Source organism: Oryza sativa, chromosome 8, assembly GCF_034140825.1.
Source record: "Oryza sativa Japonica Group chromosome 8, ASM3414082v1".
NCBI classification, from domain to species: Eukaryota; Viridiplantae; Streptophyta; class Magnoliopsida; order Poales; family Poaceae; genus Oryza; species Oryza sativa.
The window spans coordinates 7,780,596-7,808,341 of NC_089042.1; the positions used below are offsets into that span (position 1 = coordinate 7,780,596).

At 40.5% G+C, this 27,746-nt stretch overlaps 1 protein-coding gene, 3 long non-coding RNA genes and 1 pseudogene across 5 annotated transcripts; 4 read left to right on the forward strand and 1 right to left on the reverse strand.

Annotated features, from left to right (window-relative positions):
- The first annotated feature begins 1,748 nt into the window (after positions 1 to 1,748).
- LOC136351614 (uncharacterized) lies at positions 1,749 to 4,029 on the forward strand. 2 transcript variants are annotated; one of them, XR_010734750.1, is made up of 3 exons: positions 1,749 to 2,002; positions 2,331 to 2,543; positions 3,524 to 4,029. It is a non-coding gene; the product is annotated as an uncharacterized lncRNA (long non-coding RNA). The 2 variants fall into 2 exon arrangements; XR_010734749.1 differs by lacking the exon at positions 3,524 to 4,029 and having other exon boundaries at positions 1,770 to 2,002; positions 2,331 to 2,657.
- Positions 4,030 to 5,492: 1,463 nt separating this feature from the next.
- On the forward strand, positions 5,493 to 6,263 carry LOC9267408 (uncharacterized). Its single transcript, XR_001548030.3, has 2 exons — positions 5,493 to 5,857; positions 5,934 to 6,263. It is a non-coding gene; the product is annotated as an uncharacterized lncRNA (long non-coding RNA).
- A 439-nt stretch (positions 6,264 to 6,702) lies between these two features.
- Positions 6,703 to 7,881, forward strand: LOC107281906 (BTB/POZ and MATH domain-containing protein 1-like; annotated as a pseudogene).
- A 3,540-nt stretch (positions 7,882 to 11,421) lies between these two features.
- Positions 11,422 to 13,182, forward strand: LOC4344979 (BTB/POZ and MATH domain-containing protein 2). Its single transcript, XM_066303629.1, has 2 exons — positions 11,422 to 11,521; positions 11,673 to 13,182. The coding sequence occupies exon 2, from the start codon at positions 11,679 to 11,681 to the stop codon at positions 12,768 to 12,770; it is 1,092 nt and encodes a 363-aa protein (XP_066159726.1). The 5' UTR covers positions 11,422 to 11,521; positions 11,673 to 11,678; the 3' UTR covers positions 12,771 to 13,182.
- Positions 13,183 to 17,487: 4,305 nt separating this feature from the next.
- On the reverse strand, positions 17,488 to 19,651 carry LOC136351468 (uncharacterized). The gene is made up of 2 exons (XR_010734638.1): positions 19,505 to 19,651; positions 17,488 to 18,353 (listed from the first exon to the last, which is right to left on the reverse strand). It is a non-coding gene; the product is annotated as an uncharacterized lncRNA (long non-coding RNA).
- Between the last annotated feature and the right edge of the window lie 8,095 nt (positions 19,652 to 27,746).

Consider the following 27,746-nt stretch of genomic DNA (forward strand, 5'->3'; position numbering starts at 1 on the left):
ATTGTTAAATTGTTTTCTAAAAAGTACATCCTCCATTTCAAATATGATGCCATTGACTTTTTCACAACATTTGACCATTCATCTTATTAAAAAATTTGTATAAATATTATTTATTTTGTTATGACTTCTTATATCATCAAATAAAATATAATCTTAACATATACTTTTACATATTTATATTATTTTTTTGAATAAGATGAATGGTCAAACGTTGTGGGAAAAGACAACAGCGTTATACAATTTGATAGTTTTGATATCTAGTTTGAAACTTTTATTGGGGTGATGGTCATATCTTGTACGTTGCTTTCTTATGACTTGGCAAGAGTTCTGAAGAAATTAGGAGTCTGATTCTTCTCGTAAGTTAACGTGCGAGTTTTTTAAAAAGATTTCTTATATCATTCCTTATGTATTTCTAAAAGCAAACGAACTTGAAAACTGACTCAAATACGGATGACGTACCAAAATATCGACGGGAACATCTTCAATTTTTATGTTTGATGTAGATAAATTAAAATCGGGAAGAGTGCTACTAATGGTGTTTTTTTTCTTCTTTTTTTGATTAATGTGGTATAATAATTCCTAGTCTCTGGAGTGAACATGTTAGTTTTTAGCTATATTTGGAACAAAATTTGAAATCCAAAAGTTTGTTATATTTTAGCATGAAGGAGTTTTTTTAATTGCGATCTAAAATAAATAACACGCTCAAATATTTTTTTAGTTAAATAGAGAGAACTTTTTGGCAGCAACTGAAAAATTACTCCTCGCAATATGTATGTATGCATGTATATGTGTTGATACCTAGACTGACTCGGTTTTTGTCAAAGTGTTCTGTAATTGCAATCTAGAGTGAATTATGCATGCATATGTGTTGACACTGAGACTGACTCGGTTTCCATCAACAGTACATCTTTATTTTTCTCTCCCAGACGGGAACACAATCGGACTTGTACACATGCACGTTCTTGTGACAAACGTGAAGAAAACTTGCAGCTAGCTTTATCTATTTGAGTTAAATACAAATAGTGTTTCGTAATATACCATAACTTATTCAATAAATCTATATCTTCATAAAACCAACTCAAACACGGATGACGTACCAAAATCTCGGCAAAAACATCTTTAATTTTTATAATAACTAGCATAAATACCCGTGCGTTGCAACGGAAAACTTGAGGCTAGTTAATGTTATTGTGTCGTGCTAGCTTTGGCCTAGTAGCAGACTGAAAAAAAAATCATTTAAAAAAGGATTGCTTTAAATATTAGATAAATCCATCCACTCAAATCTCTTGGAAAATACATATGGATTGGAGTGTGCATGCATTCCTATTCCTATGTGTTGAAATTCCTCCAAAACGAATATATCATTAAAAATATAATTATTATGCATTTATTTTATTTGAAACTTTAATGCTTTTTTTTTCACAATTTATGAATCTTATCTCAAAAAATATTAAAAAAATGAAGAACCGATGATTTTTGTGTCATCAATAAATTAAAAAAGGAAAAAGGAAACAATGAGCTGTCGCCTTGACCAAGTGACCACGTTATCTCTCGTTCTCTCTCCTTTCTTCTCTCGTCTGCTAGCTCTCATCTCCTGCTCTGGGACACACCATTGCAGGCCAGAGCAATGAAGATTAGGTTTGTCCTTCTAGATCCGGTCTCTTCCCCCTCGCTCCTGTCACTGGATCGGGAGTTGGTCGTCGCGGGGCTGGGGTTGAGAGGAGGGGTGGGGGAGGGGGCGGGCTGGTTGTTGTAGAGATACGGGGGGTGTCACCAATAGCGCCAAGAAGGTTGAGGGGATGGAGGAGATGTGGCGGTAGCGGCCGGCGGTGATGAAGAGGTGGCGGATTTCCTCCCTGCACGCGTATCTCTGTCCTCTGAGTACAAATTTGTGGTGGCTTCCTTTGCCTTCTCCTACAGCGACCACCACCCTCCTCCTCATTTCTCCCACCTCGAGTGCGTCGCTGCTGTCACCCATCCAGAGCGATGATCCAACCCCGAGGTCAGTTCCTCTGGATCCAGCCGATTCTCCCCTTCCTCATCTCCTCTCCATCGCAGCAGCAGTTCGGTCGTATCCGCGCAGTGACGATTCTCACTTTTCCATGATGTTGATTTCTTGTTTATATATCTTCTCAACTCGGGAATCATGTTTTGAATTTCCCAATTGCTATGTCAAATCTGGAAAGCAGTTCTAATTTGATTGCATATGCTTGCCAATAATCGAGATGTAGTCTCCCCCACGCCACCACACATTTTTCTATTTGTAACTCTACAATGCTTGTGTCAAATCATGCATGTTTTTAATTTACTTTGTTGTTTTTTCTGTTTAGGCCTAGACTTTTGTATGGATACAATGTATTATGTCGAACCACAACCTTTGTACAGCGCTGAGGTAGGCCTGCTGTGCGGTGCTTCGCGTTGTGAATCGAGGTGTAGCTTACGCGATGGTGGCGGTCGTGAGATGACATTTTATTTTCCTCGGTGGATCTGAATTTTTGGGAGTGGATTGGAAGTTGATTATATGTTTTAACTGCTGGAAATAGGTAAGCTCTACGGACTCTTAAGCTACTATAAGTTGTTTAGATAACCATAACAAATACATGTTTCAGTACAATATATATAAACAAAATATGGTAGTCAATTATCTATTTCTGATACATTGAAGCATGTCTCTGACAATTTGGGGCATACTGCTCTCACATTCATTCTCTTGGTACGTCAACAGCTCTACTAAAAAATGCTTCCTTAGCTCGTATTCATCTTGTACATGCATTTATTTATGCAAGTGATCAAGGTTACCACTGTATGTGTAAAAAAATAATAGCATTTAAATGATAAATTCTAGTGTCATGATACTTTGCCTTTGTAATTGGTAACTGCAATTCTTCATCATTCCATTTGCACATGAAGAGGGACACAAGATAACCAGATAGTTCGCTAAGAAGATTGAATTGTTAATTAATTTTGTGTTAGGAAATAAAATAACTGGTGCTGCGCATACCGCTCCCTATCTCTTTGTCTTTTTCATACATTGGGATCCAAGAGTGGGGATGGTGATGCAGACAGTGTGGCACCAACATTAAACATGTGGGATGGAGCCGGTAATCATAAAAAGAATTATGTACTCCCTCTGGGTTGATAATACTTGTCGTTTGGACAAGGGCACGGTCTCAAAAAAACAAATTTGACCATTATTTTTTATTATAATATGTATAAAAGTGTTAACAAATATATGATTTTATTAAAGTACTTTTTAAGACTAATCTATACATGTAGTCATTATATTTAAAAGACAAATATTTTAAAAATGATTCATAATCAAAGATTCTAAAGTTTGACTTCACCCTTGTCTAAAACGACAAGTATTATCAGCCAGGAGGGAGTAGATGATTTCGTACTTCCATCTCAATATTATAAACATAGTCCATCTTAAATTCCATCTTTTTTTTCATGATTGAGTTAGTCTTTAGCACTGAATCATTAACATTGTTTTGAGCACTGAAAATAACTTATTTTGCTGCAGCCTAGTTGTTAAAGACATGTGCACCACTGATGATTTCCGTACTTCCATCTCAATATTATAAACATAAAGTCCATCTTCTTAAATTCCATCTTTTTTTTCACGATTGAGTCAGTCTTTGTTGGGAGTTTATGCAGGGTGCTTAGAATATTTGGTACTATCCTTTAGAATCATTACACAAATGCAACAGACTATTTTCTGTCTTTGCTGATGATTGCTAATGCAGCTCGAACTTATGGGAGTAAAAAAGCCCTGAGAATACTTTGCGTATGCATCTTGTTTGATCGGGCATTTTTCTTTGATGCAACTTGAGTTTATGTTTGTTGATGACTGTCGTTGATGGAGCTGCTCCTGCCAAGGTGGCCTTTTTGGCGATGGAGTAGAACTGTCTGAATTTTTTTATCACACCACAAGAACGGATTTTGTTTGTGGTACCATTTTTTGTATATATAAAACATATTTTGGTTGTATATATATAGAATAGGATGTATCTACCGTTCTTGTGGTGTTGTTCATGTGTTTGGATGTAATATGGGGTGTCCTTGTGGTGTTTGGATAAGGATCTGTTGGAGTGGGCCTAAATGTGCCATGGGCCTGAACAGATCTGGGGAGTAAAATTGAGCTACGTGCTAGGGGATCTGTTGGGGTGGGCCTGAATGTACCATGGGCCTGAACAGATCTACGGACGTGAGAGGGAATCGGAAATTGTGGACCGATCTGGGAGGGAGCGATCTGGAAGGAATTGGACAGAAATAATCGCGTGTGCACTCGGGAGGAAATCGGACTAAAAAATCGCAATACAGGGTGTGAATTGGATTGAAAAATCATGCATTACTGGGACGACGTACGAAAAATCCCTGACAAAAACATCTTAAACTTTTATAATAGGTAAAGACTAGAAAAATACCCATGCGTTGCTACGGGAGGAAAAGACCGTGGAAGCGGGCGTCGTTCTATGGCAGAGTCCGTAATGTCAACGAAGGAGTAATCGTGGCGGAGCTGGTGGAGGTAGTGTCCAGACACCTTGGTGGTTGATGGCACATCGCCGACGAAGCTTAGTGCGGCCGACTACAGCAAGACGGCGTCAGGAGCTCTTGCCGGCATGGCAAGGAAAAGCTTGCTGGCGGCAGCAAGATGACGACGCACGGCTTGGGAGGGACAGAGCGGCATGGAATGAAACAATTCACGTCCTTGGTGGCATGTTTTGAAAGTGTTGCGAATTGAGTGGCACATCCTGAAGGTGGTGCAAATCGAATGGCATCTTCTAAAAATTCTCCTAAACCATTTGTAATATGTGATAATACAAATGCCGGCATGTTTGCAATGGAAAAAGATACAATTGCGTATGTAAATCGGGACATGTTTATATGTGTTTTTAAGTGAGACCGTCATAAATTTTAATATCGATTCGTCAGTTCCAACAAACATATTGTCATGGGCGGATCACCCAAAAAATTCTTAGCCTAACACATAAATATACGTATGTGAGCAGAAACTTTTGAAAAAAAAGAAGAAAAAAAGCTCGTTTTTAATATATTATGATGCATATTTGATCCATTTATACTTTTAGCTTTGTTATATATAAGTTGGATCACCCATATAAAAGTTCGAGATACGTCATTGGTATAGTTAAATCTATTATTAATTAGTCATTTTCATTTTTAAGGGAGTATTGTTTCCAGTTTATAAATTAATTACATTTGAGGTCAAATAGTAGTATTTTTTTGCCTCAACAAATTGATTGAGAAATGAGAAAAATAAAAGGAAGAGAGGTCTGGTAGGAAAAAAAATAAAGAAAGAAAGCAGAGCACGAGAACAGATAAGTCATAAGTCCCCATTTTCACTTTCTCCTTCACTTTCCCCAAATCCATCCGCTCTCATCCCGTGTCCTTTACTGCTGTCTAGCTGTCTCCCCCGATTCAACTCCCCACCACCGGTCACCTCTAGCATCGCTGTGCTTCTTCCCTGTCTGCTACCCCACACAACAATCCTTGAGCTCCTTCCCTACTTGCTGCGCCCCATCTTCCTCTCGTGGCGGCATCCGGTTATGCATCTGGGCTACAGCTCAGCTCAAGTAGTTGACGGGGGCGGAGTGGCCTCGGCAGCGGCGTGGAGTGGATTCGACGGTGATGATCTGCTTCCGAGCCAAGTCTGATGCCGTGCACGGCCGCCTCCTGGTTCTCTTCCGCACGCAGCCAAGGCCACGACAGCGAGCCTCAACCTTGCGTGGCCCACGAGAAGCAGGCGCAAGGCCGGTTCAGGGTGACGGCTAGGGTGCGTGCATGGTGGTGCTAATTCTGTGCTCGCATCACATGATGGCGGTGATTTGCCAAATTGGTAAGCCATCAATCTGATTTGCTTAGGGATTTACCCAGAAATTTGAGTTCTAAATTTGGGTATTTTTTCGTTTTAGGGTTTTGAAATCATGCAACGTGCGGCCGAAGATAGAAACCGGTGAGACAATGATTCTGGTGGCTGGAGTTTTGCTTTATTTGGGTTTGGGATCTAATTCGAGGAAAATTTGGAATTTAGGGTTTGTGCAAATTGGGTATTTTTTCTAGAACCAATTTTTGTATTTTTGTATGTTGTATATATGCAAGTTGTCCTAGTGTAACACGAACCGGTTTAAATTTAGCCCAATTTATGTAAAATCCTGATCGGAACCGATTTGGTGCGGACTTAGGATTACCTTGACTTTTTTTCTCCATGTCAAATTGAATTGGATCTCTGATTCTTTTGTGCATTGGCCAGCGTATGTGATGAACTCATACGGATACGGACACAATCAGGGACGACGCACGAAATTTGTGGCAAAAACATGTTAAACTTTTATAATAGGAAAAGAAGTAGAGAAGAGATAGAGAGAAATAGAGATGGGCACGCTATAAATAAAACTATAAATAAGTTGGTCGAATTTCCATATCCGTGCCCGACGGAATTGCATCCTGACGACCAAAAATTATAATCTGATCCGATTTGTAGTGCGTACGTACTCTGAATTCTCAAATAGGCATAGTCCGTGGTTACCACGTGAAAATTATTCCCATCTTTTCTCCTCGTCAAGGAATAATACGATTTTCAACATTTGCAGGAACAAATCACAAAACATATCCTCCGCTTACATTGCCCATCGTTTCGTTTCTGCCCCCGACGAATTTGATTTCTTTCCTCGATCCTCCTCCTCGATTAATCTGGTTCAATTCTTTTCCCCTCATTTGGCTCGATTCCAACCTGGTTTGATCAGTTCTTGGAACTTGAAAGACAGAAACTGAAGAGGATGGGGTCCAAGAAGAGGATGTCAAGGTACGCCAAGAAGCACGAGGAGGCCACGCTCAAGTTCGACGTCGTCGGGTACAGCCTCAACGAGGGCATGGCCGCCGGCGAGTTCATCCGGTCGCCGGCCTTCGCCGTCGGGGCTACGACTGGGCAATCCGCTTCTACCCCAACGGCGCCACGGTGACCATCTCAAGGCTCACCTCCGTCTCCCTGGAGCTCTTGACCAAGAATTGCAAGGTGCAAGCCGCCTATGACCTGCGATTCGTCAGCCACGCCACCGGTCAGCGAGAGTGTTTCTTCGCTATCAGAGCCAAGAATGTTCAGTAGCACCAGATGCCCTAAGCCTCAGCGCTCAAATCCGATGCAAAGATATCGTCTGGAGAAGGAAGAATCAGGCTACATCAAGGACGATTGCCTGAAAATCGAGTGTGTCCTGACCGTAGTCCATAAACCGATCGTGTCCAACGCCAAGGGACGATCCGAAATCGAGGTGCCGCCATCCGATTTATCGGATCATCTCGGCAAATTGCTGGAGGAAGAGGAAACCGCAGACGTGGATTTCATTGTTGGGGGATCGAAGATTGCGGCGCACAAGAGCGTGCTCGCCCGTCTTCAAGGCGGAGCTCTATGGAGGGATGAAGGAGAGGGAGGCCCGTAGCGTGACCGTGGATGACACGCAGCCTGACGTTTTCAGGGCTCTCCCACATTTCATGTACACCGACTCGTTGCCCGACATGGACGGCGTTGAAGATGCCGACTATGTTGAAATGATCAGGCTTCTACTCGTGGCCGCGGATAGATATGCCATGGATAGGATGAAGTTGCTGTGCGAAAGCGTCCTCGATGATTTACTTGATGCGGAGACAGTTGGAACTACGCTAGCTTTAGCTGATCAGCATAGCTGCAACAACCTTAAGGATGTTTGCGTTAAATTTATGGCTACTTCAAAAGGGATGGATGCTGTAATGGCAACTGAAGGCTATGATAATCTCAAGAGAAATTGTCCTTATGTCTTGATAGATGTGTTGGAGAAGGTTAGTAATAAGCTTCGTAGAAATTAAGATCAATTTGTGAATCCCATATAGGCCAAGTTGATTCTGTGAATAGCCTGTCTGTTTTTCAAGACTAGATCTGTTTAGACAACTTATACAACAATGGTATCACAGTTATGGCATTTTATGGCATTAGTAGTTTAATCGATCTACAAATCATTGCAAGCATGCATCTTCTGTTGCTTTAATTTTTCTTTTTCTGATTGGTTAATCCGGAACATATGTGCTCATGTTTTACTGCTACAATGGCAATTTTGGATAATCCTAAAATCAGAGGATTTTCTAGACTGTATTGCATGCTTTCTGTTAGTAGGTTACCCTGTAAATTCAGAGTAAAATCTAGCAAAACATCTTTTACACCCGCAAGCACTACGTATAGATGTTCTTTACCCTGTTGAACTTTATGGTGGTAAAATGTAGGCATGATTAACCTTATGCATTGAATTTTGAAGCTAAACAGGGGCAAGGCAATACATACTACATTGGCCTTGCTTGTTGTAACGAATATATTTTCTTCATCGAACATGTTTAGCCTCTTTGAACATGAAGATTAAATGTCTTTATTTTGGTAGAACTGAAAATTCAAAAAAGGTTTAGTGTTCAAACATCATTGCCCTTTAACATGAATAAATGAAAGCCAACCTGATAATTTCTCTGAACTTCCTAAAAGCTCATTTTGAATTGCCTCCTAGAGATACATACTGTCGTCTGTCAATATTGCATGTGGAGCTTTTCTATTCATGAATTTGAGAAATAGTACGTAGGAGTACCTGTTAAAAAAATGACTTGCACCCTATAAAAAAAGAAAGACTTGCAGCTAATGTTTTTCATGAAAAAAAGGAAAGAAAGACTTGGTATGAGACTGAATAGTTAAAAAGAGTTCTCTACCTGGTTTATAGACAATATTGCAGATTTTCCTCCGTTGGCTCAACCAAAGAAGCAAATAATCACATGAATATCATAGTAGTCAACCGATCGATGTAGTTGTGTCCAATACAACAGCATCACTAAAAATATCTCATAAGACCGCAGTAAGTACTGATGACGCAAACGACCAGCAATATATTCCCAAGACTGCGTGTACTGAGATGATGCAATTATTCGAACAAGCAAATTCACATCTGTCTTTGTTGAAGTCATACTTGAAACTTGTATACTTGTGGGCAAGCAGAAATTCAGATCAACTGATGAGGGCTCGCTCAAATTTGTGCGATAGAGAGAGAGAGGGGAAACGGAGGATGAACCTGATGGCGTGTACCAGCGCTGGCGGCCGCGGGGGACTGCCTGCGACGAGGTAAAAAAGCCCGCCCATATGCAATCGGGAAATAACTACAAAGCAGACGCCCGATTTTTCCCAAAATAACTCAGGCATCATTTCACCCCTCGTAAAACAATGTTTTAGCGCTTAGTGAAAGAATATTTCAGTTCTTGAAAATAGTGAAACACAATTTGATCACCAGATGAAATAATTTTCTTCAACGTATGAAACAAATGATTAAAGTCATTGAAATATCAACAAGATCCAAGTGAAATTGAGAAAAAAAATGAAACACCATAAAAAAAACTCCACTTAGGCATTGTTTAGTTCCCAAAACAAGAACTTTTCACCCATCACATCGAACGTTCGGACACATGCATGAAGTATTAAATGTGGAAAAAAAACAATTACACAATTTGCGTATAAATTGCGAGACGAATCTTTTAAGTCTAATTGCACCATGATTTGATAATGTTGTGTTACAGCAAATATTTGCTAATGACGGATTAATTAGGCTTAATAAATTCGTCTCACAGTTTGCTGGCAGAATCTGTAATTTGTTTTGTTATTAGACAACGTTTCATACTTCAAATGTGTGTCCATATATCCGATGTGACACCCCAAAACAAAAATTTTTGGTAACTAAACCGGGCCTTAATCACTTCGATCTAACTAATAAAACATCTAAATACATAGATTGGAATTATCGAAAAATCACCCAAAAAATACCAGCTAGATACACTTCTTCCTTCTCTCCAGTGGTTAGCTAGATCGTCGTCCCGAGCCGCGTCGCGAGGGCGGCGGCTGCGGCTGCTACGGTGGCTGTCGGGTCAAGGCTACGTATCTGGTTGTTGTCACCGTCGCCGCAACCACTAGTGAACCTGTTCGGTGACATCGCCGTACGGATGAGGAGTGAGTCGAGAAGCGCCTCGTGTGGAGAGAAACAATGTAGAGAGAGAAGGGGAATGGATAAGATTGAGAGAGAAGGAGAGAAAAGGGCAGTGGGACGCAAAAGCCCGATATTCTCTTTCCACTCGAACGCCTGATCGAGCCAGAGCATTTTCATATGTAATCGTGTTCATTCACCCTATACGGGCCTCCGCACCGATCCAAAGTAACAGAGAAATAGGGCAAAAAAATCGTGTTCATAACCCGTTCTCGTTACCGATTCGACACCGAACAAGGAGGAGGAATTTAACTATTTGCCACTTTTAGGTTTGGCAATTATCCAAATACCCTTATTAGGTTTGTACTTTTTTTTTGCCCCTCTTAAGAGGTGGTCCCTTAACTATTTGCCACTTTTGCTCACGTAGCATGCCAGCGTAGCAAACTCGGGTGAAAACGTTGTGGACCCACTTGTTAATCTCTCACTGCCCTTCATCTCCCCTGCGTTCATCGCCGGCTCGCCACCGCCACCCCTCTTCTCCACCGCGCGGCCGACCGTGCCCCATCGACACCGGCGCCGCCTCGTGGCCGACCACCGCCGGGAACCGTTCCGCAGCCGCCACCCCATCGTTACGGCAGACGGGGAGGAGGACGAGCACCATGTTGAGCTTCAGCGTCTCGGCGATGCCCTGGTCGGCCACGAGGCGGCGCCGGCGTCGATGGGGCGGTCGCAGCCACGCGGTAGAGAGAAGAGGGGCGGCGGTGGCGAGCCGGCGATGAACGCGAGGGGAGATGAAGGGCAGTGAGAGACTAACGAGTGGGTCCCACAACATTTTTCACCCGAGTTTGCCACACTGGCATGCTACGTGGGCAAAAATGGCAAATAGTTAAGGGACCACCTCTTAAGAGGGGGAAAAAATTAAGTGCAAACCTAAGAAGAATATTTGGATAATTGCCAAACCTAAAAGTGGTAAATAGTTAAATTCCCCAACAAAGCGATGTGTTTTTCCTAGTGTCAACCGAATATGACTGGGCTATCTGTTCGTTTCTAATGAAAAGAGTGGATGAAATTTTGGATACTTGTAGCACGCTTTTCAAACTGTTAAACGGTGCGTTTCATGCGAAAATTTTCTATATGAAAGTTGTTATAAAATATAACATTAATCTATTTCTTAAGTTTGTAATAATTAAAACTCAATTAGTCACACGATATTACCGTCTCGTTTTACGTGAAACACTTAATCTTTATCTACATCTTCATCTTCAGGAGATTCGGGAGATTAATAGTACGGGACTTGGCTGAGTTTGGATTGAATTGGAATCCAAAAATCATTCGATTTGTTTAATCCAAAAATCCAAGAAAAAGTTGGATTTCCAATTGGAGGGGGCAAAATATAAAAATTCACTGCCTAGGGTTTAATGTAGGAGATCGAAGAGGCGTCTCCTCCTCCTCGCCGTCGTCGCTCACCATCTTCCCCCGCAACCACCGCCGCGCCGCCGCCGATCGCCTCTGCTCTCAACGCACCCAAGGTTAGTATCCATCAGCTTCACCCCGCGCTTCCTCCTCCTCCGCCGCCTCCGCCTCCGCCGCCGCAAGAAGAGCTAGCTTGCCTCTTTCCCCCCAGATTTGATCCGATCCCCCCAACCTGCTCTGATCGATCGATTCTTGGAAATTTCGCAGCCGGGGATGGTGTCCAAGAAGAAGAATACAACGGCGTCGAGGCACACCACGGAGTCAGAGGAAGGCACGCACTCGTTCGAGATCGTCGGGTATAGCCTCCAGAAGGGCATCGGCGTGGACGAGTTCATCGAATCGGCCACCTTCGCCGTCGGCGGCTACGACTGGTGCATCCGCTTCTACCCCCACGGCAAGGGCGATGGTGCCAAGGACTACATCTCGGTGTATCTCGAGCTCCTGACCAAGAACTGCGCCGTCCGGGCGGCCTACGACCTGAGATTGGTTAAACATGCCACCGGGTTGCCAATGAGTGTCTACTCTGAAACAACTCACAGAATGTTCAATTCTGATGACAGTAGCAAATTTGCTCCGCCTTATGCGACTTTCATGAATAGAAGTAATCTGGAGATGGAAGCGTCAGGCTACATTAAGGACGATCGCCTCACCATCGAATGCTTTCTTACCGTCATCGTCAAGGAATCGATGGCGTCTAATACCGTGAAGGCCCATGAATTAATCAATGTGCCGCCGTCAGATTTATCGGAAAATTTTGGCGAATTGTTGGAGAAGGGGGAAGGGTCGGATGTGACTTTCGTTGTTGGAGGAGAGAAAATCGCCGCTCACAAGATCATCCTTGCAGCACGGTCATCCGTCTTCAAGGCGGAGCTCTATGGGCAGATGAAGGAGAAGAGGGCCCGGCGGGTAACCGTGGAAGACATGCAACCTGATGTTTTCAGGGGCCTCCTGCATTTCATCTACACCGATTCGTTGCCGGACATGGATGATCTCAGTGACGACGACTACTATGAGATGATCAGGCTTTTGCTTGTGGCTGCTGATAGGTATGCCATGGACAGGATGAAGTTGCAGTGCGAAAGCATCCTTGGCGAGCATCTTGATGTGCAGACCGTCGCAACTACATTGGCTTTAGCTGATCAGCATAACTGCAATGGCCTTAAAGATGTTTGCATTGAATTTATCACCAATCAAAACAAGATGGATGATGTGGTGGCAACTGAAGGCTATGCTGATCTCAAGAGAACTTGCCCTTCTGTCTTAGTTGATGTATTCGAGAAGGCAAGTAAGTTCCGTAGAATTTAAATGCTAATGAACCCCTTCTTCTTAGGTGGTGTCTAGGAGTAGGTTCTAGTTCTTAAATTGTATAAATAGCATGTCTGTTTTGCAAGAGCAGCTCTGCTAACACCGGGGGTTATATGTGCTGTGTTAAGTTATGATCTCCTTTTGGGGAAAAGTGTTAGATGAACAATAGTTGGATATCGATGTAAGGATCTGTCATAGCCTCAAGCTCTCAAGTGCTGAGTCGAACAACATTAGAAAAAAGTTCCATTCCACTGAGTGTGGGAATATAGCAGCATAACTAGCAACACACTGATGCTGTCATTTTAATATTCTGTTATATATTGCCTGCAGAGACATGGCATTTTGCGGCATGACTAGCTTAATTGGTCTTTAGTGCCGGTATGATCGTTTAATTGATCAATCATTGCAATAATTTTGTATAGTTGAAATTTGTTTGGATGATCGTGTTCATGATTAATGTTTGGTTATCTGGTTAGCTGTAAGGCTTTTAAGTTTCATCTGGCGTTCGAGTCCAATGGCTAAACCTGGTTATATTGCACCAAGTCTATATTAACGAATAATTACTCCATAGCTTTGCGTGCTCATGTTTTACTGCTACAATGGGAACTTTGGATAGTTCATAATTATCAGAGGATTTTATTGACTGCATTGGTGTTCTATTAGTTATGCAGAGTAAAAACTAATTATCTTTTACACCAGCAAGCACAATATAGAGAAATTCTTTACCATGTTGAACCTTATGAAGGTGGTAAAATGTAGGCCTGAACAGCAGTAAACTTGAAATTTTAGAGCTAAACAGGTGCTATGTAATGCTGTTCTGCATTGCCCCGATTTTTTAATGAATGCCCTCTTTTCCATCCAACGGTGTCAACGAAGGTTGAAGATGATGTTTGGCCTCATAGAACTGAAAACTCAAAAATGTTTTGTATTGAAACATTGCCCTTTAGCCTGAACTCGATTACTTCTGATCTTGTTACTGTTAAATGTTAGGATCAGGTGTAATCTGTAGAGCATAACCTGATTACTTGGTAAGGCAGGTTAATATGTGCATAGCATTTACTTAATTAGGTATATGACATACATCATTTAGGAACTTCTGCTATTTGTTTAGTGGTGATTAGTGAACTCTTTTTTTAAGGGAAGATTAGTGAACTCATGAGACTCGCAAATAGATGCTTGATTAGTTTGTATTGCAAAACTGTAAGAACTCAACTTTCAGAAATATTGGAAGCATTTAGCCAAGTCCAAATGTGATTTTCATTGTTTCTCTTAACTTTGAATATTCATTCTACAATTATCCTGGCCTGAAAGCTATCTTGTGCAATTCAAGGTCTAACGGTCATTGAATTCTCATTTGTTTTACATTTTTATAAATACTAGAAAAATGCCCAGCCCATGCGTTGCAACGGGGAAGACTATTGTAATCTTATTATTATTATATGGCTTAGTTAAGGTGAAATTCATTGCGTTAAATTCACTTGATATATATTTTGTTAGAAAATCATGTGCTACAATTAAGAGTCCGATCAACTTAAATTAGCATGCGAGTTTTTTAAAAGAGATTTTTTATATGATTTCTTCTATATATTTCAAAAATGAACTAACTTAAAAACTGACTCAAATATGGATTTGTGTTTCTAAAAGCGAACGAACTTAAAAACCGACTTATATACAGATGACGTACCAAAAGTACAAGCAAAAGCATCCTCAATTTTTATAATAGTAGAGATGGAGATTATACTCCCTCCGTCTCATAATATACGGGATTTTGGATGGATATGACACATCCGAGTACAACAAATATGTCGATGTGTCACATCCACCCAAAATCACTTATAAAACAATAATTTCTACTCTCTTCATTTTATATTATCAAACGTTTTAGCCCTTTCCATAGTAGTTTTACTATATTTATTGAAAAAATAGCAATTTCTACATTATCAAATTAATGTTGAATAAAATATAATTATTGCTATATTTTTTTATAAGCTTAGAATTTGACTAGAAAAAAAAACTCAGAACATCTTACTCCCTCCATTTCAAAAAATAAAGCACAATCACCCTTAACACAAAAATTAAGAAACTATTATTACCATATTTTCGTTTGAATCATTTTAATAAATATAATACATACATCCAATAGAATTAGAAAAATTGAGAGTAAATAATTTAATAAATAATAATTTATTAGAAAATAAGTGCTAATTTAATTACATGTATTAATGCATATGCTCTGTATTATAAATATTTTTCAAAAAAGTAGTTGAAATGGAGAGAGTATAGGTGGGAGTAATTAATAAATTCAAGCACATATTAACGGTCATAATTATCCTTCCAAATTAAGCACACATGCAGAAATAACGGGTGCAATAAAAAATTGCAACTTTCTACCGAATGTTAATATGCACATCCATGCATGACATTAAATATTATTTTGTTTCAAAGTTCTCTGAATATTTTTTTAAAAATACAGTATAAACGCAGACACTCATAATACGCGCACACACACAACTAGCTCTATGAGCATATTCGGAAGACTAAAGCCGATATATATATCTTGACATGACGAACTCACCATGAATATCTTGCTGTAGATGGGTACGATATATCTCTAAATATTATTTTGTTTGGAGGTTCCTCACAAATGAAGGTAATTATGAATTATGAAACGAAAATGCATCACATCAAATTTATATATTTCAAAATGAATAACCTCTGTTTTAATTCAAAATGTCAAATTCTGACATTTAAGATAATGGTTAGTAAGGAAAATTCTGACATTTAATAAAAATGTAGTAAGGACAATTCACAAATTTAAGGTAATGGTTAGTTGCACACAGTGCCTTATTCCCCATAAAAGAGCAATTAGCAGCTAACTATGATGTACGGTGTTTGTTTTTGAAATGAACATATTCATGAACTTTTTTGGTGAGCACCTTCTGGAATCAAATCGACGAAGCAAGGGGTGTAAAAGAATGACTTCTCCATGCCCCTATTGTACTCATTTAAGCGATTACAACCTAAGTACTGAACCTTGGAGCTCCTCAGATGGTAAGCTACCACCTCATCTAAATCCATCAAGTAGATGACCTCCTTGTATGGATGAAACCCCAGCAAGTCAACGCTACCAAATGTCCACATGCTCATCTCCTCTTCTTTGTTCTTGCTAAGGTCTCCGATAATGTTGATGTTATCATCATCAGAGTTCCATTCAGCACTGTCTTGGTCTTCCTCCTCATCGTCATCGTCATCAGATTCATCTAGGATCCACATTTTGTTGATCTTTGCATGATGCCATCAGAACAAACCTTCTATTAGCTTGGTTAAGGGACAAAGGTTCACATCATACTTGACCACCCACTTTGTCAGCTCATGTGATTCGTCGAGTGCCCACACCCGAAGTTGAAAATTCTGACGTTTTGCATAGTATATCCCGGTTTCTGATCTTCCAAGAACATCTTATGTGTATCCGCCAGGTCCATCAAATCTTGGTGTTTTGATTACACGGTACTTAGCACCCAAAATTGACAGCCTATAAAACACCATGAGAATAATTATTTTGCTGTATAGGGATATGATTTCAATGAAAATAGCTCAGTATGAAAAATGTTAGGGTTTAACCGTCTATTCCAATGCGATAGAAGATGATGGATCACATAATCATACAAGAAAAGACATAATATATCAAGTCTAAGTTGAGTTATATGACAACAACCGGTCTAATGAAAAGCTTAACCATTAAATGGGGTTAAACGGGGTGGATTAATTGTCTTCATGTACTTTAACCATTACCGACACAGATTACTCAGTAAACCTCAAAACAACTGCAACAACGAAATATAGCACTGTAACTGTAAACCTCAAAATAACAACGAAACTATCTTGCTAGCACAAATATAGGATGACTAGCTTAACCATTCTACTGATGAGTAATAGTTTACTCGGTAGAAAACAATTGTAAACCTCTCAACGAATTAACTGTCTTGCTAGCACAAATAAAGGATGACTAGCATTATACAGATTCATCATTTTAACATCATCACTGATCACTAGTTCGTGTACAACCAATGATCGATTGGTTTCTGGTTAGTGATGAGATTTTCTACACATTTGGCCCTTTTGCATTTAAGAAATCAAGATTAATTATACCTGAATAGTTGGCAACCCTTTTTAGTTCCGGTTGTGCAACCGGAACGTCCAATCTGGGACTAAAGATGCGCATCTAGTTCCGGTTGAAACAACCGGGACTAAAATGCATACCAAGTCAAAAAAATGTGTGGGATGTGGGATTCGAGCTCAAGATCTCTTACCTCAGCTCTCACGCGCGTTACCATCCCAACTAATACACACATCTAACTTGGATAGAGGTGCTTTATTTTTAAACTAACATTGGAGGCATCTTTAGTTCGAGTTGATGTTACCAACCGGGACTAAAGATCAATTTTTATTCCACCAATCTCACCAATCTGGACTAAAGATACTTTTAGTCCCGATTGGTGTTAACAAAGATCCTCCATCTTTAATCCGGATTGGTGTTACCAACCGGAACTAAAGATCAATGTTTAGTCCCGGTTGGTAACACCAACCCGGACAAAAAATGTTTTGAGGGACTTGGAGCATCTTTAGTACCGGTTCTTAATCTAACCGGGACAATTGTGATTTTGGATACCACGGGAAAAGATCAGTTCTCCACTAGTGAATGCTCTATTCACTAATGTTGAAGGTGACAAAAATAGGCTAAAACTGTCATGCCAAGGGTTCCTTGCTACAATAAAACAAAAGCAAATGCAGATGATGAATTAGCAGTGGAAACCTCATAACAAAAGAACCTTGGAAGTGCACGTAGAGTGCACCATTCCAGTACTCCGCACGTATAAATCGCGGTCCCCAAGACATCATGTCTGGTGAATCCAACAGCACCTCTAATGATGTCCCTGCCATGTTGGTGGCGTGGCCTTCATGGAGAAAAGCCTTATCCTCCCACCTCCCAGTCCTCGACGAGAATACCCACAATGTGTGCACAGACGGTGGCCATTCCGCTGTAGCGTCCTTACCCACGAGTGGACCTTTGTGGCACTTCTTCTTGGTAGGAATTTCAGGCAAATCAGGGATCAGGAACACCTCATAGTGCAGAGACTCTGCAGGGTCGAAGACGAGGTACTCAGCACTAATGCATAGACTATCATATTCTGTGAACGGTGGAAGCTGGACCCATCGATGCGTCGCGGGGTTGCAGACAAATAGCTTATATTGTTCTGAGATTTTGCCGTGGTACAGGATGAGGCCATTGCAGTGGTCCAGTACCTTGTTAAATCCTATAGCGTCAATGGGTAAAAACTTGAAACACCCATCAATCCCACAGCCCGCGGAGTAGCTAGGGCGGGAGAAGAAGTGCGTCATGTCATGGTCAAGGTAGTTGGAAAAGATGCCGTGCACTGAGTGTGTGGCAGAACATGTGGGAGCAGCAGCCGATTGGTGTCGATGATAGTGCACCATTCCTTGGACACATCCTTGCAGGGAGGCAGCGGAGCACTTTTATGAACACATCGTCAGGGAGACGGTCCATTGCACACCCTTAATTTCCTGGGTACAAGCAGCATTTGTTAGAATTTTATTTTATTTTATTTAGTCTGGAGAGAAATAGGGGTTAAAATTAGGTTACTATCCATGGTGCATGTGTTATGTTTATTCTCTCATACAGGTATGGTACAATACAAAGCAAACAGTACAATGCAAAGAATTAATTCTTGCAGGAAAAAGTCTGCCTAAGTTATTACTACCTTCTAAAGAATATACTCTCTCCGTTTCTAAATATTTGACATCGTTGACTTTTTAGCACATGTTTAACCGTTCGTCTTATTCAAAAACTTTTGTGATATATGTAAAACTATATGTATGCATATAAGTAGTATATTTAATAATGAATCAAATGATAGGAAAAGAATTAATAATTACTTAAATTTTTTGAATAAGATGAACGGTTAAACATATTTAAAAAAAGTCAACGGCGTCAAATATTTAGAAATGGAGGAGTATATGAACAACACATGCATATATCGATTGCGAGTATTGTCTTGAATGCCCACTCGGATTAAAAAAAAACTTAAATCTTTTTTTTTGAGCAGAAACGACGGCAGAAGAACTGCCGGAATTTAATTGAAAGGAGGAAAAAACCAAAAGTATTTACAATCCCATTGAAGGGATAGAAGTTCAGACGAAACTAAAGAACCTCAGGGAGGTTTAAAGGCCGTCTTTCGCAAATCTAAGTCCTGCTTTATCAAATAGGCTACTTCGCTAACGGAGCAAGACACGTTTTGGAAAATCCTCCTATTCCTCTCTAGCCAAACAAAAAACTTAAATCTTATGAATAACAACAACAACAAAAAGGAAAACAAAGAAATTCTTGATCGGCACGGTCAATCAATTCATACAAGAGCCCATCCAATGTTGGCTGACCTAATTTCTCTCTTAATTTCAGGTTGATGCGATGTCATAGACCGAATTTCCCCTATTTTAATTACACACAAGAGTATAGATTAAAAAAAAAGATTACCAACTACACATCAATTGAATTGAACACAAACTAGATATCCATGGATCTGAATCTGTACATTAGATATGTCGCGCATGTATAAAAGAACAACAAAAATAAAATCCATAATTCGCAAGGGAGAACTATCCTATACATCCAGATGTAAAAGTAACTAGACCCGAGGCGAAGAGGACGTTCGTACCTGCAAGCTGGAGACCGGCGTCGAGGATCGACGGCGGCAGAGGTGGAGGCGGCTCGATCAAGCAGAGCACCTCGCGGAGGCGGAATCACCGAAGAGGTCGAGGAGGATGAGAGGGGAGAGGGGCGGCGTTTTTGGGGGAGGAGACGAGATCGTGGGAGGCGGATGGTTCGTTATTCTCTCATCAGTGTAGGGTTTATCCCGTGCGTTAGCTTCCCATCGGACGGCCTGGAAATTTCCACGTCAATACTAGGCTCCGCGCTCGACTGCTCCATTGGGATATTATTATTACGAGTAAATTATTATATTGGTGGTATACAAACATATTAGGTGGATGCAATTTAGGCCATGTTAGCCTTACGATATCCATCCAATAACTAATAGCAAATCAACAACTAGCACACGCAAGGTTCATGCTCCTAGTGTAACGTGTGCTATACGCTGGCACTGCTACTGCATGGCATTGGCATGTAGTATCTCAGTGCTCTCTCACTCATCACAATACATATAGTAGTGCAACTAGCAACTTGTTTTTCGAAATTAAATATGTTTTCTTATAAATTAATTATTTGATCTATGATTTGACTACATCATTACATTCGTTGCAATTAAATCTTTAAAACAAGATCTCACACACATTTGTATTTTGACGGAAATCCTCCCCATAGGTGCCCGACGGGGGGAGAAAAGATCGGCCCCTACCCTTCCACGCCTCCCACGCCTCCACCACGTATCCCCACCACCCGCCCCACCGTTGCAACAAATCACCCACATATTACGGAAACGCCCTATTAGGGGGATCTGTTCCATTTTTTTGTTCCACAAGAAATATTTCAGCTAGTATACTTATGATGTTTTACTATGTATAGATCAAAAGTTGCAGTGAATTAATTCGAGCGTTCACCGCACAGAGGCGATCTCGAACACTACCTATGATAATAAATCCAAAGGAAAGGAACAAGCAACGAATTGAGCGCAGTAGCGCGAAAGAACAAGCTGCTTCTTGTTTAGGGTCTTGACTCTTGAATCTGAGAGGGAGAAGGCTTCCCGCGTGTACCAATAGAACGTGCGCATACGCATGCGCACATCACACATGTGTGCACGTGCGCATGCACAACGAGGGACAATACTATGCTTATAGAAATGCGATATTACGCATTTCAAATCGGTTTAGGTGTCAAAGTACCTAAACCTCACTGAACCTATGTTCTAGCTTCGAAAACAGGCCTTCTCGGCCTTTTTTCTCAATACACGTACCCCCGTACACATGACACCGGTGTAAACACCGCTAACTCTACCTATATTCTTTTGCAACAAATCACCCAATATTACAGAAACTCTCTATTAAGGGAAGCCGTTTCATTTTTTTTTGTTCCACCAAAAATGTTTCACCTAGTGTACTTATAATGTTTCACTACATATGGATCAAATGTTGCAGTGAATTGAAACATTCTTTTGCTATTTGCTGAAACATTGTTTTTATATAAGGTAAAACATCGCCCGATTTTTTAGGAAACCCTTTGTTTCATACGCTGTAGCAAAATGTTTAATGAGGTGATTTGGTTGTGTTTCAGCTTTTTAAACAATTGAAACATTTTCGATCTACTTAGTGAAACAATTCTGATCTACTTGGTGGAACCCCGATTTTTGAAAAAAAAAATCGGGCGCCTGATTCGTAGGTGGCCCCGTATTTTGATGAAAAATATATATGTTTTTCCTAAAAATCAATCATTGTTGCACTATTTACTGAAAAAAAAATGTTTCACTATTTGTGCAAATGTTTCAACTTACTTAATGAAATATATTTCATAGAGATGCAACATATAAAAAATATTGATTACAACAATAACAACTGTTACATGACACATTAAGTCCTAACGAATGAAACATAAAAAAATTATATGAAACATACAATATATTTTCATATATTTGATTTTGTTGAAATGTTTTTATATCATGCATGAAACATTGAGTTGTAATTATTGAAACATAAAAATATATTTTTTGAAACATCCGAAAAAATACCACGTGCAACATTAGCAAATATTTTGTGAAACATCTAAATAACACTATGTGCAACACTAAAAAAATTAGGAAAAAGTACGAATTACCCCCTAAACTAGCGCGGTCGACCGAATTACCCCCTAAACCCGAAAACCAATCATCGTTCACCCTGAACTTTTAATACCAGACAAATTACCCCTCTCGACCCAATCCAAAGCGGTTTTGTCCAACGTAGCGTACTTATGGCAATCCAATCAGCATTTTATTTATTAAAAAATGTGGGACCCACATGTCATACCCCTCTTCCCCTCTCCCTTCTATCTCTCGCTCTTCCTCTCTCTTGTTGTTCCTCTCTCGTAGCGCGCACGGCAGTGTGGGGACGGGTAGTGGGTGTGGGTGGTCGGCGAGGCAGGTGTTCTGTGCCGCAGTCCAGGAGGGAGTAGCGACGGCGCGGGATATAGAGGCGGCGTCCGCGCGGGACACAAAGGCAGCGACAGCGAACTCCTCCGCCGGGAGGGAGCAACGGCGGCGCAAGACGCAGAGGGGAAGGTCCGGTCTTCTTCTTCGTCGTCTGGATGGGAGTGGCGGTGGGCGACGGTAGGCAGGGCAGCACGCACGGCACGGCGGCGCGGACGGCGGCAGGTAGGCGTTCGACGCCGCGGTCCGGTCTTCTTCTTCGCCGTTGGGATGGCGCTCGGGATGGGGGCGGCGGCTGGTGGCGGAGGAGGCTGGAGGCGAGGCTCGGGATAGGGGGGACGGGCTGGTGGCGGAGGCGGCAGCTAGAGGCCTGCCTGCTGTCGTGCGTGCCACTCCGAGCATCGCCGTCTGCACCGACCACCCTGGTGGTCATGGCCAACGACCTCATCGTCGTCACCATCTTCCACGAGCTACGCCATGTAACCGGAGACATGCCGGGCGTTCATGCCGACGGCGAACGAGCTGCTCTCCATGAGCCACGGGCCGCCGCCTCGCCTCGCACCGCGCGTGCCCGCATGCTACCGCCCGTCCACCCCCGCGTGCCGCCGCCCCTGTGCGCTGTCTGCCCGTCCGCCGCCGCTCGCCGCTGTCTGATATAACCATGCAAGATCTTTATATAAAGATGTAATTATAATGAATCTAATGGTATAATTAAATCGTAGGTGGATAAATAATTGTAGAGAAACATGTATTTAAATTTTGAATATTTGAATATGCATGGACGCATGCACTTGACGTGTGCTGATGTGTACTAACTCCCTGCGTGCACGTGAGGACTTCTGTTGTCTCGGGTGAAGAGGGTTACTACCATCCGATTTTTTGCGTCGGCCCGGACACCCAATGAGAAGCATTCTCGCCATTTTTGTTCGAGCTTAAGATTAATCTAGATTATTGAACTAGATTACTATAATTTGAATTATGATAAGTTGGCATAAAATAAGCTGTGAGCTGTTTGTTTTCCTAGATTATAAGCGGCTTGTTAGTTGTTAGCCACCCAATAATCTAAAAAGCACCTTTAGAGTTGAGATTATAGTAATCTGGTTTATAGATTGTAATAATCTATCATAATAAGCTATCCGTTTGTTTTAGCTTATTTCTAATAATCCAGATTATAATAATCCTAAGCTGAATCAAACAGGGCCTTAGTATATAAACTTGTAAAATGTTCATTTCAGTACACGAACTTGCCTAGTTGGTGCGAACGAGGACCAAAATAACTTGACAATGTTAATTTTATGAAGTGATGTTGATTAGAATGTGACTTGCATACGTGTAGTGAGTATCTATAGGATATTCAATATTTATAAATTTGGTCTCCATTTTATTCTTCACCATGGAAATGATGAATTTCATATATTTCTAACCTTTGTACCATTGCTTGTCTTTTTATTCTTTTTCTACTATCACTATATCATATTCTATTCTTTATTGAAGAAGTGTATGTCTAATAGCAAACTTCTAAGAGATATGCCCTAAATCAATAAGATTAGTAATGTAGTGTCCTTTTCGCCTTCCTCCGCATGCACAAGACAAGTTCATGCACCAAAACGAGCATTTCACAAGTTCGTGCACTAAATTATACCCACCTGACAAGTTTGTATACCGGCGATGCAATTTACTATTATTATTACTTTACTGAAACGATTGTTCGTATATTTACTGAATCGACTGATCATCATTTACAATATTTTTTTAAGCTATTGTCCGGCTTGGAAAATTCTGCTACATTTTCTTTTGGTAAATTTTGCTACAGGTATAGTTTGCCAAAAGGCCCGCAGCCCGATGGCCCGGCACATGGCACTAGAATTTGACCTAGTCCAAGAACGGCACGGCCCGACTGTTGTTGGGCTCATGTTGGCCTAGCCTGGCCGTTGGGCCATGCCCAGCACGGCACGACCTACTTGGTTGTCGGCTCGGCTTTTCTCTCCTCTCCTCATCCTCCTCACCTCCTCCTCCACCGCTCTACTTGTGAGAGTGAGAACCGAGAGGGTAGAGGGGTGGAGAGATAGGAGATCCATGAATCCGCCTCGGATCTCCGTATTCTTGGGGCCATCCCCCGTTAGCTACGCCTCTACTAGCATTGGCACGGAGGCCACCGCTTTGGCAGCCGCTGATGTCGTCGACCATAGTGCTCAGCCTGCTGCTGCTATTGTCGATGGGCTGGTCGTGCCTTTGGGCCGGTCTGATCCAATCAAATTTTGGATGCAATGTTAGGATGGAAGTAGTTGATCCGAGCTGGGGCCTCGTTGTCGACAACATTGAACTATTGTTCTCCACGGTTGCGACGTCTTGAAACTTGGTTGATCTTGATAGATCTGGTTGTTGGCGGTGACATACTCTAGTTGGGTCATATATAGCAGAGCCAAAGTTGTTGAAGTGTCCCTCATCGAAAAACCCACAATGACGATCTCTTGAGAAAGATAGAGATAATAAGGGTCCTGCTTTATAGGAGAACGCATTTCGATCAGGTCATATCTCCCAAAGTCGAAGTCATCGAGGAGTTTGTTATCGAAAGAATCCGTCTATTGAAACCCATCGCATCGAAACCTTGAAGCACCAAGTCCCCCTACCTAGCGCACCACTTTTGACGGACTATACCCATACAATATTTGTAGAGTTTGGGGATCGTTGGAACCAGGATATACGCGAGATTGTAGTAAAAGAGATAGAAGACAAAGATGTTTATATAGATTCAGGCCCCTTAAATGACATGTAATAACCCAACTCCTGTTGGCCGAAACCGGTGTTTTGCCTTTATATATCAGTATCACACAAGTACAATATTTTAGATAATCTAATCTAGTAGCATGGTGGCATGGAGCTCTCACAAATAGCCAACGGCTAGTGCAGTCTTTGTCCTCGAATATGAATTCGGCGAGATTGGAGATAGCTCTAGATCCCTTACGTCGGCATCTTTGGCTCCCACATTTGGTTTGTCTAGATCTATATTGGCTTGAATCTGGCTTGGCATGTCCTTTCTCCTCAGGAGTCTTGTATTTATACCGAAGATCATTTTCCTTTCCAAGTAAAACTAGGAGATATAGAATACCTTATCTTTCCCAACTAGGATTCTAATACCTTCTTATTCCGAAAAGATAATTTACTTCTTTATCTACCATATTTCCTTAATTAACCTTTTTTATCTACATATTTACTTAATTAAAGGATCTTATCTTCCGCGACTAGAACTCTAATACATTATATTGTAGTATATAGTATTAATGTATTCCATGACCCCATCTATAGAAGGTATACCTTATCCTTGGCAGTTGGCACTGGCAATAAGATTTATTTTTCAAGAAATCTACAGCGAGAGGCCCGATTTGAAGAGAAAAAATGGGGCTCCATGATACTGCATGCATGCAAGACTAACTAGTTTATTTTTCTTTTCTCTCATCACTTTTAATATTTTTTTCTCCTAAACTACTTATCCGATTTACGATTTGATCGTACCATTGAATTTGTTACAATTAAATTTTTACAATAAGATATCACATGATTATATCTTGATAAAAGAAAAATATATTTTTCAGACCGTTAGAACTTAATGTTCCCTATGTGATAGGGACATGTTTTAAAATGTACATTGAGTGTATTTCACAAAATTTATTTAACTACTTGCCCCAACTCTCTCTCTCCTATCTATCCATGCATGCATGCATGGATTTAGCAACATTCAAAATGATTTTTGTCTTAAAGTACTTATCTAATCTACCATCCGATAAAACCATTGTATTCGTTATAATTAAATCTTCACAACAAGATATCGCATGTTTATGTTCTGATGAAAAAAAAAACATATATTTCATTCTGTTAATACTCAATGTTTCATACGTGATAGGAACATGTTTCAACGTGTCTTCACTGTGTTTCAAAAAAAAACAATTAAATGTTGCAGTGACTGATTTTATAAAAAAAACAATTAAATGTTGCAGTGACTGATTTTATCGTTTCACTATGTATAACCTAATGTTTCACTAGGTGTCAACTGCAACATTTGACCGACTTTCTTTTTGCCCCTATTGTCTCTCCTCTCTAATCTATGTTCCAATAACATTATTGTATTCGTTATAATTAAATCTAACGTTGTTCGTTGTAATTAAATCTTCACAATAAGGTATTACATAATTATGTTCTAGTGGAAAAAAATATATGTTTCAGTCCATTAATACTCAATGCAATGTTTCATACGTGACAGTAATTTGTTTCAACGTGTCTTTACAAGTGTTTCAAAAAAAATGTAAGTGGCTGATTTTTTTTTCACTATGTATAATTTAATGTTTGATTCATTGATGGTCAACTACAATATTTGACCGATCAATTTTTTTTTGAGAGGATCGGGCACCGATTTTTTTTTAGAGGATCTGGCACCCGATTTGGAGGCGCCTCCAATCTACATGGTTGATTTTATCGACGCATTTGCTTCAGAAAATTCTTCAGCTTAGTTAGGACTACCACTAGGAATTCTTCAGCCTTCTAACTATCGAGGTCTACGAATAGGAATTCGAATTCTTCAGCCTTCTAACTATCGAGGACTACCATATATATGTGTCGGATTCTAGATAAAAATGCAGTCTACCTTCGTACTTCGGCCTATCAAATCTCATACTCCCTCCGTTTCACAATGTAATTCTTTATAGTATTTCCCACATTCATATTGATATTAATAAATCTAGATATATATATCTATCTAGATTCATTAACATCAAAATGAATGTGAGAAATGGTAGAATGACTTACATTGTAAAATAGAGGAAGTAAAAGACAAGCAAACAACTATCTATGGAATACTCCCTCCATCCCAAAATAATCCAACTCCTAGCTACAAATTTAGACATACATAAATATTGCTTGCACTTCAGTAACAATGCGACAGCATCCTGAATTTTGGACAAACTGTTTATAACAAAGTGAAGCACAATACATGACCATGAAAAGCGCTGCATACCAGTAATTTAGAATAAATTTCAGAATAGGGGATAAATAATCTGGGTTGCCTTTAACCTTCTGTTAAGAGAAGGCCCAGAACAATCATTCTGAAAATAGGGACAGAAGCAGAGAGGTATACTGTCAATCACAGAACCACCTGACAAACACTTCCTCCATTCTAATCATATATTACAACAAAAAAAAATTAATTTGACATAGTACTATAATTATCAGTACAAACTGAGCACAACGTCCTGCCTCCAGAAATATAGTGCTTCCTACTATTGCATCTTGATATACTATTGCATCTTGATATACTATTTTGTTATAAAAAATTAATTTGACATAGTACTATAATTATCAGTACAAACTGAGCACAACGTCCTGCCTCCAGAAATATAGTGCTTCCTACTATTATCAGTACAAACTGAGCACAACGTCACGCTGATATACTATTGCATCTTGATGCCCTCTTTTTGGTTCCATGACAAATTGGCTCAAATCGCAAATTGGCTATGGTCAGGGCCCCTGATTCAGGGACATGAGAAAAATAAAAACATGCTGCTCTGGTTGATCAAAGAGAAGCACTCAGTCCTACTCAGGGGCGGATCCAACGTGGGTGCAGGGGGACTCGAGTCCCCCATACACCCATAAGACCCATGGATACCCCCGGAGCACCTCCTTCAATTTTTTCACCATAAATGATAAATTAAAGGTCCCTAAATGGCTGGAGATTGAAGAAACTGTGTAATTGAGTCCCCTCCAATTTTTTGTTCCTGGATCCGCCCCTGGTCCTACTGGAAGTTCATTTAGGTTTCTAAAACATGGATTAGGA